The sequence below is a fragment of the Rhea pennata genome, chromosome 5, assembly GCF_028389875.1.
Source record: "Rhea pennata isolate bPtePen1 chromosome 5, bPtePen1.pri, whole genome shotgun sequence".
In the NCBI taxonomy this organism is placed as follows: Eukaryota; Metazoa; Chordata; class Aves; order Rheiformes; family Rheidae; genus Rhea; species Rhea pennata.
In genome coordinates, this window is record NC_084667.1 from 40,429,904 (window position 1) to 40,446,059 (window position 16,156).

General features: G+C 38.4%; 1 protein-coding gene across 1 annotated transcript in view; it reads left to right on the forward strand.

The window, feature by feature from the left end:
- Positions 1-16,156, forward strand: part of MUC6 (mucin 6, oligomeric mucus/gel-forming) — a 49,823-nt gene that overhangs the window by 19,854 nt on the left and 13,813 nt on the right. The window contains exons 16-33 of the mRNA XM_062576355.1: positions 62-194; positions 1,135-1,384; positions 1,882-1,934; positions 2,037-2,146; positions 2,880-3,031; positions 3,757-3,898; positions 4,608-4,718; positions 6,008-6,193; positions 6,662-6,901; positions 7,841-7,997; positions 8,831-8,974; positions 9,495-9,557; positions 10,549-10,596; positions 10,946-10,954; positions 11,476-11,661; positions 12,872-13,138; positions 13,847-14,863; positions 15,530-15,577. Of these exons, the coding sequence (XP_062432339.1) occupies positions 62-194; positions 1,135-1,384; positions 1,882-1,934; positions 2,037-2,146; positions 2,880-3,031; positions 3,757-3,898; positions 4,608-4,718; positions 6,008-6,193; positions 6,662-6,901; positions 7,841-7,997; positions 8,831-8,974; positions 9,495-9,557; positions 10,549-10,596; positions 10,946-10,954; positions 11,476-11,661; positions 12,872-13,138; positions 13,847-14,863; positions 15,530-15,577 (3,316 nt within the window). The remainder of the gene's footprint in view (positions 1-61; positions 195-1,134; positions 1,385-1,881; positions 1,935-2,036; positions 2,147-2,879; positions 3,032-3,756; positions 3,899-4,607; positions 4,719-6,007; positions 6,194-6,661; positions 6,902-7,840; positions 7,998-8,830; positions 8,975-9,494; positions 9,558-10,548; positions 10,597-10,945; positions 10,955-11,475; positions 11,662-12,871; positions 13,139-13,846; positions 14,864-15,529; positions 15,578-16,156) is intronic.

Sequence of the window (16,156 nt, forward strand, 5' to 3'; positions counted from 1 at the left end):
TTTAACATTTTCAGATGTCTGCTCCGTAGTTACAGAGTATTCTCTATGTGTTGGGTTTCAGAGATGCGTCTACCAAGCCTGTAATTATGAGGAGACTTTTCCCTATATTTGTTCTGCTCTGGGATCATACGCACGAGTGTGTAGTTCAATGGGTTTAATCCTTGAAAACTGGAGAAACAGTATGGACAATTGCAGTAAGTAATTGAACCAAATCCTGAAAGTATGCCATCATGAAAATTCCCATGCTTGATTCACCTTTGACAAAGTTGAATGAGAATCCATATTTTAAAACTACAGATTAGTCATTATAACTACTTATTGCTCCAGTAGGCCAACTAGCTGGCATAAAAGCCATATTCCCAGGAGCTGCTGACCTCACAGATATGTCAAAACTCAACAAAACACCTTAAACAGTAAAGTAGTATCCTAAAGAGTGTCCAAATCACCTTAAGAGCAATGAAAAAATAGACAAAGGAAAGAAAAGGAAAACAGAAATGGAATAGCAGATATCCAATACATAAACGCTCTGCTAGAGATCAAGACTACAGTGCCTGAAAGTGGAAAAAAACATGTTTTCCTGCTCTATTTTGGCTGCTGGAAAAAAGGGTTGTCGTTTAAGATTGTATCAGAGTAACTGCTCATAGGCTTTAAGGTGAATACGTGGATGATTCCAGGACTTGATATTTAAATAATGAAACTAACAGGTAAATGAATCTGTAGTGTGCCACAGGATAAGAAAGAACAAAGAAGGGCTCTGGTTGCAGATGTGATTTTGTTATTATGCAATTTAGACAGCAGCACCATTTTCAAAGTTATATTAAAAATACTGGTATTTCCGTAGAGCTTCTTTTTGCATAATTGCATTTCAAGATACACGAAGAATTAATAAAATAATATTTAACCTTTATAAAATTACCAACAGCTCCAAGGTAGGTTTTAAGACCTTCTCTGAAGTGTCTTTCACTGCAGATTCATATCCTCAGGCAGAGGAGTAAGAGCATTGAAGGTCTCAATAGAATAAGCGTTGAAGCTATTGGTAGAATGTGTGCAGCACATGGCTCTGAACCTAGCATCTTTCACAGGGAAGAGGAGAAGAAAATGAAATTTAACAGAAACTCTTGTCTTGTTTTGCAGCCATTACTTGTACTGGCAATCAAACGTTCAGCTACAATGCTCAGGCATGTGACAGGACATGCTTGTCACTCTCCAATCGAGCCCTGGAATGCCATCCGACTGACATTCCAATTGAAGGCTGCCATTGTCCTAAAGGAATGTACTTAAACCACAAAAATGAATGTGTTCGTAAATCTCATTGTCCCTGCTATTTAGAAGATAGAAAATACATTTTACCAGACCAGTCAACAATAACTGGTGGGATTACCTGGTAAGTTTGTCAGGTTCAAAGATGAGCAAACTGAAAATGAGAAGGAGGTGTCTTCATGTGTCTGCTTTGCTTTTAATAGAAAAGGATTATTTTCTGAGACATCTTTTGCGCTCCTTCCTAAAATACAAACACCATTAAAGGAATTACTTGAAAAAACAAACGACTTTAAGCTTCTCAATGCTAAGGAAAAAATTGGAGAATATTAAGTAAAATCTGATCATTTCTGGTAGATCATAGTACAAGATTTTCCCAACAGCATTTGTACAACTATCTACAAACCAGATGATAGCTCACTATTCACTTTCAAAACTGATGTTACTGTATACTGCAGAAAATAGAGAAGCAAATTGACATGTTTCATTTTGGAGGAGGAGCTAGTAATATAGATGAAAGATTTCCAGTGGTGAAAAATGCGAACTCATCATGCAAAAACTTAAAAATTTCTTTATTAGGAGAGAATTGCACTGAAATTCCCCCCTGCTTTTTTTCCCCCCTAGCTACTGTGTTAATGGGAGGCTAAGTTGCACTGGCAAACCTCAAAATCCTGCAGGTATGGGTCTGGCTACAGCTTACTTTGAATAATATTCTTTTCCTCTATATTATAAATTCATAACTTCACAATCTGCTGTTTCTTTGTCTTCCTTTTTTCTAGAAAGCTGCAAAGCTCCTAAGAAATATATATCATGTTCTGACAGGTTAGAAAACAAGTATGGAGCTACATGTGCCCCTACCTGTCAGATGTTAGCCACTGGAATTGACTGTGTGAGTTTCACAGCTCTGTGATATAAATACTCTGAGAGGAAGAATATTCTAGTTGTTACGTTGAACTCAAGAAGTCCAGGATTCAGCTCCTTCTAGTATAATGAATGGAGATACTTCTTCTAACATGAAATAGTTAAACATCAGACTTGTTTGCACAGACTGTAGACACTAACAATGTATATAAACTTCAGAAAGTGATTAACTGAATTCATTGAGTAAAAATCCATGACTATCACTTCTGGCTCAGGTACTCCATAACCTGCATGTCACTGGAAACTGTTAGAACATTAAGTATAAGCTTCCTGTTCTATTCTTCCCCAAATACCTGCTAGTGACAGTTACAGGTTGCAGGAGATGTAGGCTAGAGGAAATTTTGGTCTGTCCTGTTATGGCTTTTCTTACACTTTTAAGGAAATTGACTGACTGGAAGAATTATAATGTAAGAGGCTTCCTTCATAAAAATAAACTTATACTGTATTTGTCCAGAAAGTTAGTAACATGGAAAGATAATTTTTTCAGAGTCTTCAAGAATATTTGCTATCTCACACAACAAACATATTTTACAGCTTTAGTGAAACTAGTATAATTAAGTAGTATATTAGCACTAGTAAAATCATAAAATTCAGATCAAAACTTAGCACATATTGACTCTTGACACTAGTCACGTACAACATAAACTGTAACAGATCTCGTTACATTTCTTTTCATTCTGGAATCTATTTATCTTTACCAGGTACCTACTAAATGTGAATCAGGCTGTGTCTGTACTAACGGGCTATATGAGAATCTTGATGGCAGGTGTGTACCAGCTGAAGAGTGTCCCTGTGAATATGGTGGTCTTGCTTATGGAAGAGATGAGCAGATCCATACTGAATGTGAGATTTGGTAAGAGTCGCAGTTTTCCATTAGTGATCCTGTTTCACTAAACTGCACAAAGGACGATAAAAGGATTTAATTGGCAGGAGAATAGGAAATGGCAACAGCTGAACTAAGCAACAAAGAATTGAGGTGATAAAGACAAGCATAACACCTGGCAATGTATATGCATAAATGAAAAGGTCATGGTCTACTAGTCAGCTGCACTGGCTTCAAGGATAATCTTTGCAGTCTGCATATCCAGGAATAAGATGGCATTGAGGACAGTCTGTAACTGTAAACTATATAAGATCAAGTATTAACAGCTATACCCAAATAAAGATGAGTAGACAGTCTTTCTCCTCTCTCTCAAAAATATTTCAGTTTTTTAGCAATATTCTCAACAACTCTCTTCCCTTTGCAGTTTCTAATCTAGTTTAAGAAAACACCGCCACCCAAACTACACAGGACAGTGGCATCTATTCTTAGCAAAAACAGAAAGAAATGAGCTTCATGTTCTTTCTTCAATGAAAAAAGAAAGCAAAAAGAGACTTAAGATTTTTTTCTTTATCATGCATAAGTTTTCTCAGCAGTCCTTAGCTTTTTGGTATGATTCCTTTATTAATTATAACTTGGCTAGAGTGTACACAAGTCAGTTAAGTGAATGTCTTACCTATAAAATGCATGAATATAAAAAGAAATGTTGAAGTGGCATGCCTTTGTAATCTGAGCATGGTTTTTCTTCTCACTCCCAGCACTTGCACAAGAGGCAAATGGAAATGTGTTCAGAAGTCTAGGTGTTCCTCAACATGTAATCTCTATGGAGAAGGTCACATTACCACTTTTGATGGACAGCGCTTTGTGTTTGACGGGAACTGTGAATACATACTAGCTATGGTAATGTCCACCTTACTGCTTCTTCTAGCAGCACCTCAGCATCAAGAAATAGCTGGATTTAAATGGCCGATGAATATATCCTAGGAAGCATCTATATTCCATAGAGCACTTAGAATCTTTATGTACACTTACATGTTTTAATATTTTCTGTTTATTTCAAAACTCAAGTTCAAAAGCCTTTACTTTTAAAGATGTAGGTTTTCATGAAATTGCAAGCATTTTGAATTTACTAAAATGTTTGAATATTCACTGATGAATACCCATTATATACTAGCCAAGTATATCTTTCAGCAAAGTAATGTCACCTTGACTACCAAATCAGAGGTCTCCCCAAAAAAAAAAAAAAAAAAAAAAACACCCACCAACTAAAGCATAATACTCCATTGACAATTTCCTTTCTCCATACAAAGATGCAGGTTCTGAAATGAATAAAATTCTTAAGCTGCCAAAGCTATAAGATACGTAAAACCTCTGCATTAATAACCAGCAGTGAGTTTTGAGATGGTCACAGATAGGCCATCTCTCACATTGAGAGTGAGGATATGAAATAAAGATTGCCTGCTATGCTGAAAGGCAGAATCACAGCTATGGCATGCTTAAGCTTTCTTTTCCTCTGTTGTAACTCGGAAAACTTCAGGCACAGAATCTGGTTTTTTGTTTGTTTTTTTTTTTTTTTTTTTTTGTTTGTTTGTTTGTTTGTTTTTTTTAGGATGGCTGCAGTGTTAATAGACCTCTTTCCTCCTTTAAAATTGTAACGGAGAATGTCATCTGTGGGAAATCTGGGGTTACTTGCTCCAGATCCATCTACATTTACCTTGGGGTAAGATCCTCATTCTACTGTTCTACTTTTACTCATCTGAATAGCCATTTCAGCCCAGTGCTTCACTTTTGGAAACTTTAGCAGTGTCTTGTAAGCAGTACCTTGTAAGCAAAGTTAAGTTAATGTGCTTAATCTAGAGCTTCAGTGGGTTTTTTTTTTTTTTCCCCTCAGTATTTCAGTCCTTGGATTTCTGATTTCTGATCTATCTAGGAACCATAAAATTTTGAATTTAACCACTTAATGGTGAATCAGTCAGTCAAAAGGTACTGATTTTTTTCCCAAACTCAGTCAGGAAAACAGTAATTTAAAATGAAGGCATTCTTATCATGGATGATGGGCAAAACCTCTACAGATTTTTCTAAGCCCAGCTAATAATCTGCTTTTTCAAAATATCTCCAGTTCTCTATTAACTTACCCAAGATATATTTGTGACACTACAGCAATGAACAGTTAGTCTCATTCCCACTGTTGTCTGAAATCTTCCTAAATCAGATCAGTTTTGCCATTCTCAGCTCTATGGGACAGTAATGCCCCTTAGTATCAGATAATCTCAGAGTCCTTCTTTGTCAGACAGAAAGAATACAGACAGATGAGATTTTTATCCCAAGGAATGGTCACTACATGTAATGCACATGTGCCACTTTTCTGAGTAACATAAGCAGGGTCAGCTGATCAATGTTGTGATGGAAAAGTTTGTTGTTTTCTTTGCTTACAGTTTTGTAAGTGCATGATCCAGACTAATCTTTCTGTTGGCTGTTTAGGCAGTTGAAACACTGTGATATGACAGGAGAAAAGATGTAAGAGTACAAATGAGATCGGGAGATGGTGAAAATACTCAAGTGAGACAGCTAATTTCTCTCTATAACTATTCATTTATTCCTAAAAATGCATGGAAACAGACCTCTTTTCCTCTTCTGGTTACATGTAGGTGTCAGTATTATTTCCACCAAATGCAGTCAGAAAGCTGCTGCATCTAACAATGAGAGTATTACAAAGACAGATTTTTTGTGTGTATTTCTCATCAAAACTTGCATATGCTTAAAGAAATAATATAAAAGAAAAAAATTCACTTATTCTGAGATAGGATAGCAAGCTGAAGAAACTCACTTATCCTGTAAGATCTGTGTCACCACTGACAATACATTATTCTGCAGCTTCTGGCTACCATAAGATAAGCGTGAATGACACGATAATCTGTAGTGGTACAATATCTCTAGTAATACCACAGGCCAAGTATGGAAAGTACTAGAACTTGATAAGTTACAATATCTGGAAAAATTTTCTTTCAGAACATGACATTCATACTGCGAGATGAAACCTTCTCTGTTTCTGGGGAAAATCCTCTAGTGCGATATAAAGTGAAAAGAAATGCCCTTCATGTGATGTTCGATATTGTTATCCCAGGAAAATACAACATGACCCTTATCTGGAACAAGCACATGAACTTCTTCATCAAGATCTCCAGAGAAACACAGGTACTAAAAAATAACTTCCTCAGTAAACTGTCCTTCAATTCAGATTGAACTGCGCACTTGATTACAGTTGTCTCAACTCTCTGTGATGGCACAGCTTTTCAGAGGAGCCACTAGTGATTCATTTTCTGCTCAGCCTTATCTCCAAAACAGTAGAGGTTTTCGGTAGAGACTGATGACTAAACAATTGCCTTACTGTATAAGAGGAATCTTTGGGCTAAGAGTTTTTGCTATATGCAACAATAACATCTTTTGGTTGAATTTTATCTCTAAATTATAGCAGATTACACTCAAGAGGAAAAACACATTCATCCACTGATAAACAGGACTTCATGCACAGACTTTACCAACATATTAGAGTATTTATAGATCACATTTACTACTAAACACAGGAAACAATGACAATAATAAAAAGGGAAGGCAAGCTATTGTAACTCATTCAACTTACATTAATGCCTTTATTCCATTTAGGAAACTATCTGTGGCCTGTGTGGGAACTATAATGGCAATATGAAAGATGACTTTGAGACTCGAAGCAAGTATGTGGCATCAAATGAATTGGAGTTTGTCAATTCTTGGAAAGAGAATCCTCTCTGTGGGGATGTGTACTTTGTAGTGGACCCCTGTAGCAAGAACCCTTACCGAAAAGCCTGGGCAGAAAAGACATGTTCCATCATCAACAGCCAAGTTTTTTCTGCCTGTCACAATAAGGTAAGAATTGTTTTGGCTTTCTCTTATGTAGACATAATCTACAGTCTGCCAAATAGTATTTGCTCACAGTCCAACACTTGATTTTCTCTTCTCCCAAATGTTTTAATAATACATATATGAAATATATTCTGCCTTTTATTAATCTTAATCCTTCCTATTGGCCCTTCACCCGCCCTTTTGTTAGCACAAAAGCTAAGCAAGGCTGAATAATTAAAATACTAGAATGAAAAAAAACATGAAGACTTAAGTATCATAAATTAGTGAGTCTATTGATGATACCTGACATTGATTAATACACCATTTATTCTTTCTGAAAACATTAGGTTTGTTAGAAAAAAAAAAAACAAAAACCCCCAGACCTTGTTCTCATTAGTAAATCAACAGCATTATTTAGAAGATGTAGGAAATCAAGATATCATCAACCCTTCTATTTGTTTTAAGTTACCCACTTTGTCAATGAAAATACCACAAAATTCATCAGAACCAAGCCTTGTGAAGGAAAAAATCTCCATTTTCCAGAGGTGAACACAAGAGAGAAATATGCATAATGCTGCAGTGATTATACATATCCGTGGAGGGTATACTGCTGATGAACTTGCACATTTATACCTGAATGAATGTGGCTTTGTTTAGTTATAGTGTGTTCAAGATCAGTATGGATTTAGAAGTTCATATCTGGTAAAATATCATCAGCTTCTATTGTTAGTTTTCGGGGACCTATATTCTTACTAAAAATGATTGTCTGAAGTGAGATTGTGCTATTGCTTTGACCATTTTAATGTTTAGAGGAAATACTAGCTACCATCACTTAATGGAACAAGTGCACTTCACTTTCTGCTGAATTAAGGGCTATTATTTAGCCCTGGAAAAAAAACTTCTTAACAAATAGACAAGAACAGAAGAATCTTAGAATTTTTACTACTTAATTTTCCAACATAGGTGAACCGTATGCCCTATTATGAGGCCTGTGTCCGAGACTCTTGTGGTTGTGACATTGGAGGGGATTGCGAGTGCATGTGTGATGCTGTTGCAGTGTATGCCATGGCATGCTTAGATAAAGGTCTCTGCATTGACTGGAGGACCCCTGAGTTCTGTCGTAAGTTTCTTCAAGTTGTTTTTAAGGTACATGTGATATACATTGATAACTTTTTGCTTTTAGTGGGATTTTTGTTCGGTCAAAACATAAAGAGGTGTAAGAGACAATTATTACTATGAGTATATTAATACCTCAGCATAGGGAATGGCTTATCTAAATATGCCCAAAGTTGCATCTTCTGTATGGACAAATAGTTGACTTTTGTCACTTTGGTTTTGAACTTTGTACTTTTCATTAGTAATAAGTTAATCAAGTTATGGTATTTTTTAGTCATGGAGCAATAAGAGAAAAAAATAAAGTAGTCATGGACAAGCCATATATTTCTCCATGAACAAGTCATTTTGTCATCAGAAGGAACATGAAACTGTGAACAATATGTACGTATTCGTTTTAACTATGATAAAATCACTTTCTCTGTGGATTTCAAGGAAATAAAGACAGCTGTGTTGACTAGAACACTGTAAAACAGGAAAAAATAGCAATATGTTCCAGAACACTATACACAGGAGAGAAAAAAGGATTAGAATGTTGTAAATCAATATTTGGAGTTGTCATCTTTGATGGTTTCTTTTTAACATGTCACTATATTATACATTAAAAATATATAGAAATGCCTGTACAGTATACTTGCAAGAAGGATAAACTCACTTTGCTAGAGCATAAATGTCAATTTGCATCATAAGTGATTACTTCAATGACAAAATTTTTGGCTCAAACACTACTGAATAATTTTGTCCTCGCTGTTCCTAGTCCTTTGAGAAAACATGTGTCAAGAATTGAAAAATTTAAACTTTTCTCCTGTTTTGCCCCCCCCCCCCCCCACTTTTTTTTAGCTGTCTATTGTGACTATTACAATTCTCATAAAAAATCAGGAAGTGAGACTGCTTACTCTTATGACTATAGCAGTGACAACTGCACCTGGCACTACAGACCATGTAACTGTCCAAATCAAAACTACAAATATGTCAACATTGAAGGTAATAATCTATATTGTTGTAAACCGGAAAACAGTAAGATAATTACTTTTACTGCTATTGTTTTAATCAGTCATACCACAGTTAGATAAAGGTGTTCTAAAGGTGTTCTAATCAACGCTATCTTTGAGGCAGTTTTTACTGATCTTTACATTACTACTACAATGTTAATATGTAATTGATATGATATCATTATTATCAATATCAGTATTACATCTAGCATTGAGCTCAGCCTATCTTGAAGAATTTGTACCAGTCAAGGGTATATGTTCTGCTTAAGAAGGAAATATGTGGAAGGAAAGAGAATATTTTTATTAGACAATGAATATAGTTGAAGAAAACAGAAAAGTTGTTTTTTATGCAGACCATTTTTCAGAGGATGGCACTGGAAGTGCTTTTTTAAATATATGATGTTATGATCAATGCAATTTTTTAATATCAGAAGTGTACAAAGTTAGATTATAAATGATACAAATGCAGTGTTGTTCTCTGAGAAATGTAAAACAAAATTATCTTCCTTCAGGCTGTTACAACTGTTCTCATGATGAATACTTTGACCATGAGAAGGGACAATGCATGCCATGTGGTAAGCAGAGATCTATATACTCACCCTCCTTCTCTACAGTAACTAGAAAATAATACTAAAACCACTGTATATTCTCAAGGAGGATATTTTTCTTAGTATCTCTTGATTAATCCAGGCACCATTCTCCTTTGAAATAACCTTATTGCTGTACTTCTATTATGTAAAACTTCGATTGATAAACAATGGAAGGAAAAAACCTAAATTTTAGAAAGGATTAGGTGAGGGACTGCTAAAATACAGGCATTGGATCATCCTAATTGATTTATTTAGCAAGATTAAAAATTGCCTTCTGTGTAAATATCAGTACTTTCCAAAGTTGGGGTGTTCCTGCAAGTATACGGATGTTCTGATCTGCCTGAGGGGTTGACACAGCAGAGATGTATATCCCAGATATATTCAACGTCTTTCTTAAACAAAAGGAACATCTGGAAGAGGATCTAGCTAATGAACTCTACCTAGCAATTCCCTTTTTAAGATATGTTTTTATTATTTTATCTCATGGTTTATTATGATACAGTGTACTGCTATGAAACCTGGTGATTAGATAATGTTATGGCTAGACTCCAGCTGCACAGTTTGGAGTTTCATGCAGATGTAAAAAAACTTAAGGCCAATGTTTTTTAATGTTACACAATTCTAACCTGTGTCCCAGGACAGTCAGTGTCCTTACTTACATACAGAAAACATGTTTGAATTATCCCTCAAAAGTGAGGCTGCCCTTAAGCATGAATATCATAACAGAAGCAGTAAAAACATGCTCATATTTGTGATTATTATGAGGTGTGTTGATTTCTTATAATTGTTTAATTCTTTCAGTGTGAATTTTAATACTGAAATATAATAGTAAGCACCTTGAGGAATATCTCACTAATTAACACGATACTTTGAATGCAGTTTATTTATCTTCTTATCTGAAATTTACCATATTTGGAGTATTCTTAATATATTGTTTTAATTCACAAATTTAATCTGTTCTACCTTTATAAAACAGCAGAGGAAAGCACTACTACTACACCTGAGACATCTTCACCTTCAACAGGTTAGTTTAAGTCAGTGACTAAACTACTACTTAAGCACTGATATATGTCCTAATATGTGTTTCTGAGGTAAGCAATACACTTTCTGGCCTGATAAAATGACTTCACCAGTTTCATATGCATAAGGCACAATAATGAAAAATAACTCAATATCACAATTATCACAAAAATTTTACCAGAAATATGATAGACATCTTAAATTGCGAAATAAAGTTACAGAGAGAACAATGTTTCTTGAGTATATTTAGGCATTTCCAGATACCAATAATCAAATATCTCTGTTAGTGGATAAGGACTTCTATCTCATCTCTGGCATATAAAATCCCCAAAAAATTTCAGCACAGTTCGTAGTGGTGACTGGTAATGTAACGCTGACATTTTAAGAAGGTCTTCATGGAAACTTATGACTAAGTTTAATAAGCACCTATAGCCTGATCCAGGAAAGGAATCCATATATACTGATCTAAAATTTTTCCATTAATTTTACTGACAAGTGGTATTTTTGTATTGGCCAGTGGAAGGGCTGGGAAAAAAAATTACACTGTTAGCTGCCTGAATTATAAAATGCTAATTACACAATTCCATCTCTCTTAATATGCACAAATTTGCATACCAAATTCACTTTAAAGGAATGAAAAAAATTTTAAAGCTTCTGCTAGAGTTCATGCTCAATATATTGACCAAAAATAATAGCAAAAGAGCTACCTAGCTAAATTTTCTCAATTTTTTCTTTTAAAATGAAGGTAGTTATTACAAGTTGTTATTACTACAGATAGTGCTAATACTTCCAAAAATATTTTTTAATTTACATAAGCATGTTCTAATGGATTATCAAGAATTATTTCTTAACCTTGGATTTTTTCTTCTCATTGTAAAAACAGTGCAACCTAAAGTAACAAGAGGCTCTACTTCAGTCACAATACCGATGACTGTGCTGCCAACAGCACCAAGTACTTTTTCTGCAGCTACTATATCAACAGAGACCACTACTCCAACAATAACTTCAAAAATCACAATTCCAAGAACATCATCAGCATCACTTCTTGTTACAGTCAAGTCAACAACTGGTAGGTTGTTAGTGTTACTGAATAAAATAAGTGTTAAAGCCATTCTATGCATAGTTAAGAAATCAGTATGCTAGGAGAAGAGTACTCTAGGTGACCCTGCTTGAGCAGAGGTGTTGGACTAGATGATCTCCAGAGGTCCCTTCCAACCTTACTGATTCTATGAAACTAGCTTAACACCCAAGAACAAGACTCCAGATTATGAAGCAGACAAAATAACCTTGTAGAAATAGGTTTGTAAGAAGAGGGGCAAACCAGAAATGTTCTGAAGTGTAGGCAGGAGGTGTGTGGTAAGATAATAGGTAAAAATACAAACAAAAAATTATTTATCTGTGTGACTCTTACATGGGAAGACCATTATGAGTTCCATAAACAAGAAGTCAGCTCAGCTCCATTTGGATTTATTAGCCCAGCTTCAGCCCCATACATGTGCAGTTTCCATAACCGGTTCAGTAACACAGTCATGTTCGAGTAACACTCAGGCTATTAACAGAGAATGACTTAAGCAAGCTCCAAAGCAAAATAACGTAGGTATCAGTGCAGTGACTTTATACAGGATTGAAGACTCCAGAAGCATGGAGTTGGATCTATCTTTGAAGCTGGTGTTGCTCTCAGCAGGGCATTGGACTAGATGACTCCTTCAGTATAAATTATTTTCTAATTCTGTGGCTTGTGCAGACTCATAATAAAATGAGACTTCACACTGACATAACTAATAAGCCATCCTGGAACCAGGCCATCAGGGAAAGTAGAGGTGAAAAAGAAATCAAAACACAGCTTCAAAGGCTGGCATTGTTCAGATTATTAGTATGATGTTATTTGGCCTTACAATACAAATTTAAAAGCTGAAACTGTGGCCAATTCAGAACATGAGATTGGTCGGTGAAATTGCCCTTTGGGAAAAGACCACAAGATCATACAGACTTTAGCGAATGAGTGATAATGAAACTAGCTTCTTATAAAAATTGTATAAAAAATAGTTTAGCACAAGAAAAAGAAATTGAAACAAAGATAAAAGACATGAGAAAATAAATATGAGTAGAAAAAGATTTGATAAGTTTATGAGAACATAAATACAAACAATTTCACAGAAAATGTTAAAAATACTAGGGTAAAAATTGTGTCTCTGTAATAAGTTTAGCTTCTCCATAACTTAGTTATTTTTAATTACTAAATAAATTGATTACTCACATTATATTCTTTTTCCCAAAAGAACATACAACATCAGTTTTTATCACACCAACCATGACCACAACAATGGCTACACCTTCCGTAACTACCTCAACAGAAAGAGCCATGACCATGAAACTGAAGCCTACACCTACTGCCTCAGCAACCACTCCATCAGCAGAGACAGAAAAACTAAGGTTTACCACACCACCCACCAAGACCACTATCAAAAGGAAATCAACCACATCAGTACCTGCTCCTACTACATCTCAGATTGCAACTTTCAGAAAGCCTAAACTAACAACACTAGGTAAATATCACATTTTTATATCTCCTGGGTGAAGCCATCATGCACAGATCAATGGATATTTTCTTAATGTGTCTGTTAAGAAATAAAGTTATTCTCATTAGATGTCTTAAAATTGCAAATACATAGGAAAAGATATGGATGACTGAACAAGAAATTAAAAAAAAATAAATTTCAGTGTCCTTCCAACATCTAATATCCAAATACCATTTTAAACCTAACATTTTTTGGGGATGCCATACCCACAAATCAAACACCTCCATGTTAGGGAAAAACCTGCCTGTATCAGAAAGTGACATAACTTCTTGAAAACTCAAGTATGGCAGAGTGAGTGTCCCTAGTCATTGCAACAACCTCTCCCAAAAATATAAATCTTGTCTACAAAAAAGGGAAATTACACCTTAGTGTCAAATTCTCCATATGCCAACAAGGACAGCCTCCATGGAAACAGTATCACAGCCTCTTTTGCTTGGGCTAGAAAGTGATGCCAGAGGCTGATACACAGTGCAGGGAAGTCAGCTATGACAGGAGGACAGGTACACACTCTGCCCCAGTCCACGTCTCTCCCACCCGGTCCTGTTGGGGTGCCCACATACAGATACTCTTGTGTCCATAGTGACAGATTCCTTGGAGGAAGTGTCACTTTCTACTATGCCTAAGCACCTTCCGAAGGCTCGACCATTCTTTCTTATGCATCCTTCCCTTTGCAAGGAGCCCAGGCTACATTCTACACCACTGGGAAACCAATAAGTGAGTGCTGCGGCTGGAAGGGTGGTAAGAGTCGCCCATTGCTTGAGCCAGTTCCTACGTTAGCCAATATCATGGTGTTTCCTCACCCAGACTGCAGCAGGCAGACCTTACTCTCCTTCAGCCACTTGGATGGAGTCACATACATCCATAAAGACTTTTCTTCCTTGCTCAGGAGCTCCAGGAAGAGGCAGGAGGAGCTCACTTGGTGGTGGGCATCCCTCAGGCCCCGTCCCTGCCCCGCATGTCAGGACAGAAGGAGGTCATGGACACGGCCCCAGGCATTGCCCCATTCCTCCCTCTGTGCCTCCCAAGACTGGGAGAGGCCCAAGCCTGCCTTTCCTCTCGCTGCCCCCCAAGCGGGGCTTGGTGCTGAGACAACTGCTTGCCTCGCTTGCCTTCCGCCTCTTCCCTACCGCTGTCAGTCATGCTGCACTTTCCTCCCGGCAGCCGTCACCCATAAAAAGACAACCGTGCTGCCTCTGACCACCCGGAGGACCACCCCGGCCACTTCCGTCAGCAGCACCTCCAAGACCTCTGTGTCCAGAGAGACCAGCCCCACCAGCAGCCCCAAAGTGCCGCTGACAAGGACAACTCGGATCCCCAGCTCTCCTCCCTCCACCTCGGCCTCCAGCACGCCGCTCAGCACGCACCTGCCATTTGCCGCCCCGTCCACAGTCTCAACCACGTCTCCCACAACAACTAGGCCAAAGCTCACACCTACAACACTAACGTCCAGAGCCTCTCCCACCACGACCAGTGTTTCAACAGAGACACTGCCAGCTGAGTCCTTTGCACCTACAACGGCCAAAACGAGCCCCCTCCCGTCGTCTGCTCCTCCCCTCTCCTCAACTGCGTCCTCAACACCACCAAGCCCATCGCCTCCCGGTGAGTCTTGCTCCTGCCCTCCCGCTTCTCTGCCTGGTCTTGGTCCAGCTCGCGCCCTCCTCTCCCTAGCAGCACGTCCTGCAGGGGTTTCCGGTTAGTGTGGCTGTGCTCCGCTCCCCTTGCCTCTGGCATTGGGACTCCTTCGACCTGGAAGGGTCCTGGACCCGGCCCGACTGTGTCCTCTGTCCTCAACCCTTCATGGGTTTTCCTCTGGACACAGGCCTTCTTTGGGGTAGAGTCCCCTTCCACCTCCTGCCCTTGCATTCAACAGCAGGAGGCTAGCTAACACCCGCTATCTCCCCTTGCAATGCTGTCCTTAGAACACTCAGGGTAGGGAAGAGAAGAAAATGAGAGTGTAAAGTCACCTGTTTCCAGTTCAACACAATTCAGAGAAGTCTAGAACAGTTTTCGGAAATACGAGGCAAGGGACAAAGGCCAAGACATGCCCTTGAGCGAGGAATGCACAGGTCCTGACATACTCTTGACAAGCGCTGGCCAAAAAAAAAGCCAGGTGTCTGCCCCTTAGCTAAGGATGCCGTATGATGACCAAGGCTATGGAAAAATCAGCTGTGGAGGGTGGGCACGCAGATGTACATTCACACTCCAGCTGCACCTCTCATATTCAGGCCAGTCGGGCTCCCCATGTCCGGATCTTCTTGATACCAACAACACCCTCCTTTGAGGAGGTGCCGCAACATGCTTTCCCTAGGCATTTTCCCAGGACTCAACCATTCTTTTCTCTCATCCCTTTCTTTGTAGCAAGGGAGCCAACCAGAGCTAAGACTCCAACTAGTAAAGTAGTAACAGGTGAGTGCTCTGGTTCAGAGAGAGCTAAGAGTCCTCCACGGCCTATGCCTGTCTGTCCAATAGCCTCTGCTCTCCCATGGACCCTTTCCAGCAGAGTCTGGAGCATGTTGATAACAGATTATCAGATGTCCCTTGGGCACACAAAAGGAGGTTCCTATGCTGCACTAGGATCCCCAAGAAAAACGAAGATGGAATTCAATTATTGGGGTGCAACATTCAGACCAAATGGATTTCTTGCTTCTATTGGCAAAAAAGTAATCGGATGGGAGATACTGAGGGCCCAGACCCTGCTATTTTTGCCTAAAGGTTCAGTGGGTCCCAGTCCTGCTTTTCTTTTCACTGCCCCCACCCGGTGCTTCTGCCTGGGAGCTCCCCACCTCATTCACATTCCACCTCTTGCTCTACCACAGTCAATAAACTTCACTTTCCTCCCGGCAGCCATCACACACAAAACATCAACCATGCCGCCTCTGACCACCCGGAGGACCACTCCGGCCACTTCCGTCAGCAGCACCTCCAAGACTTCTGTGTCCAGAGAGACCAGCCCCACCAGCAGCCCCAAAGTGCCGCTGACAAGGA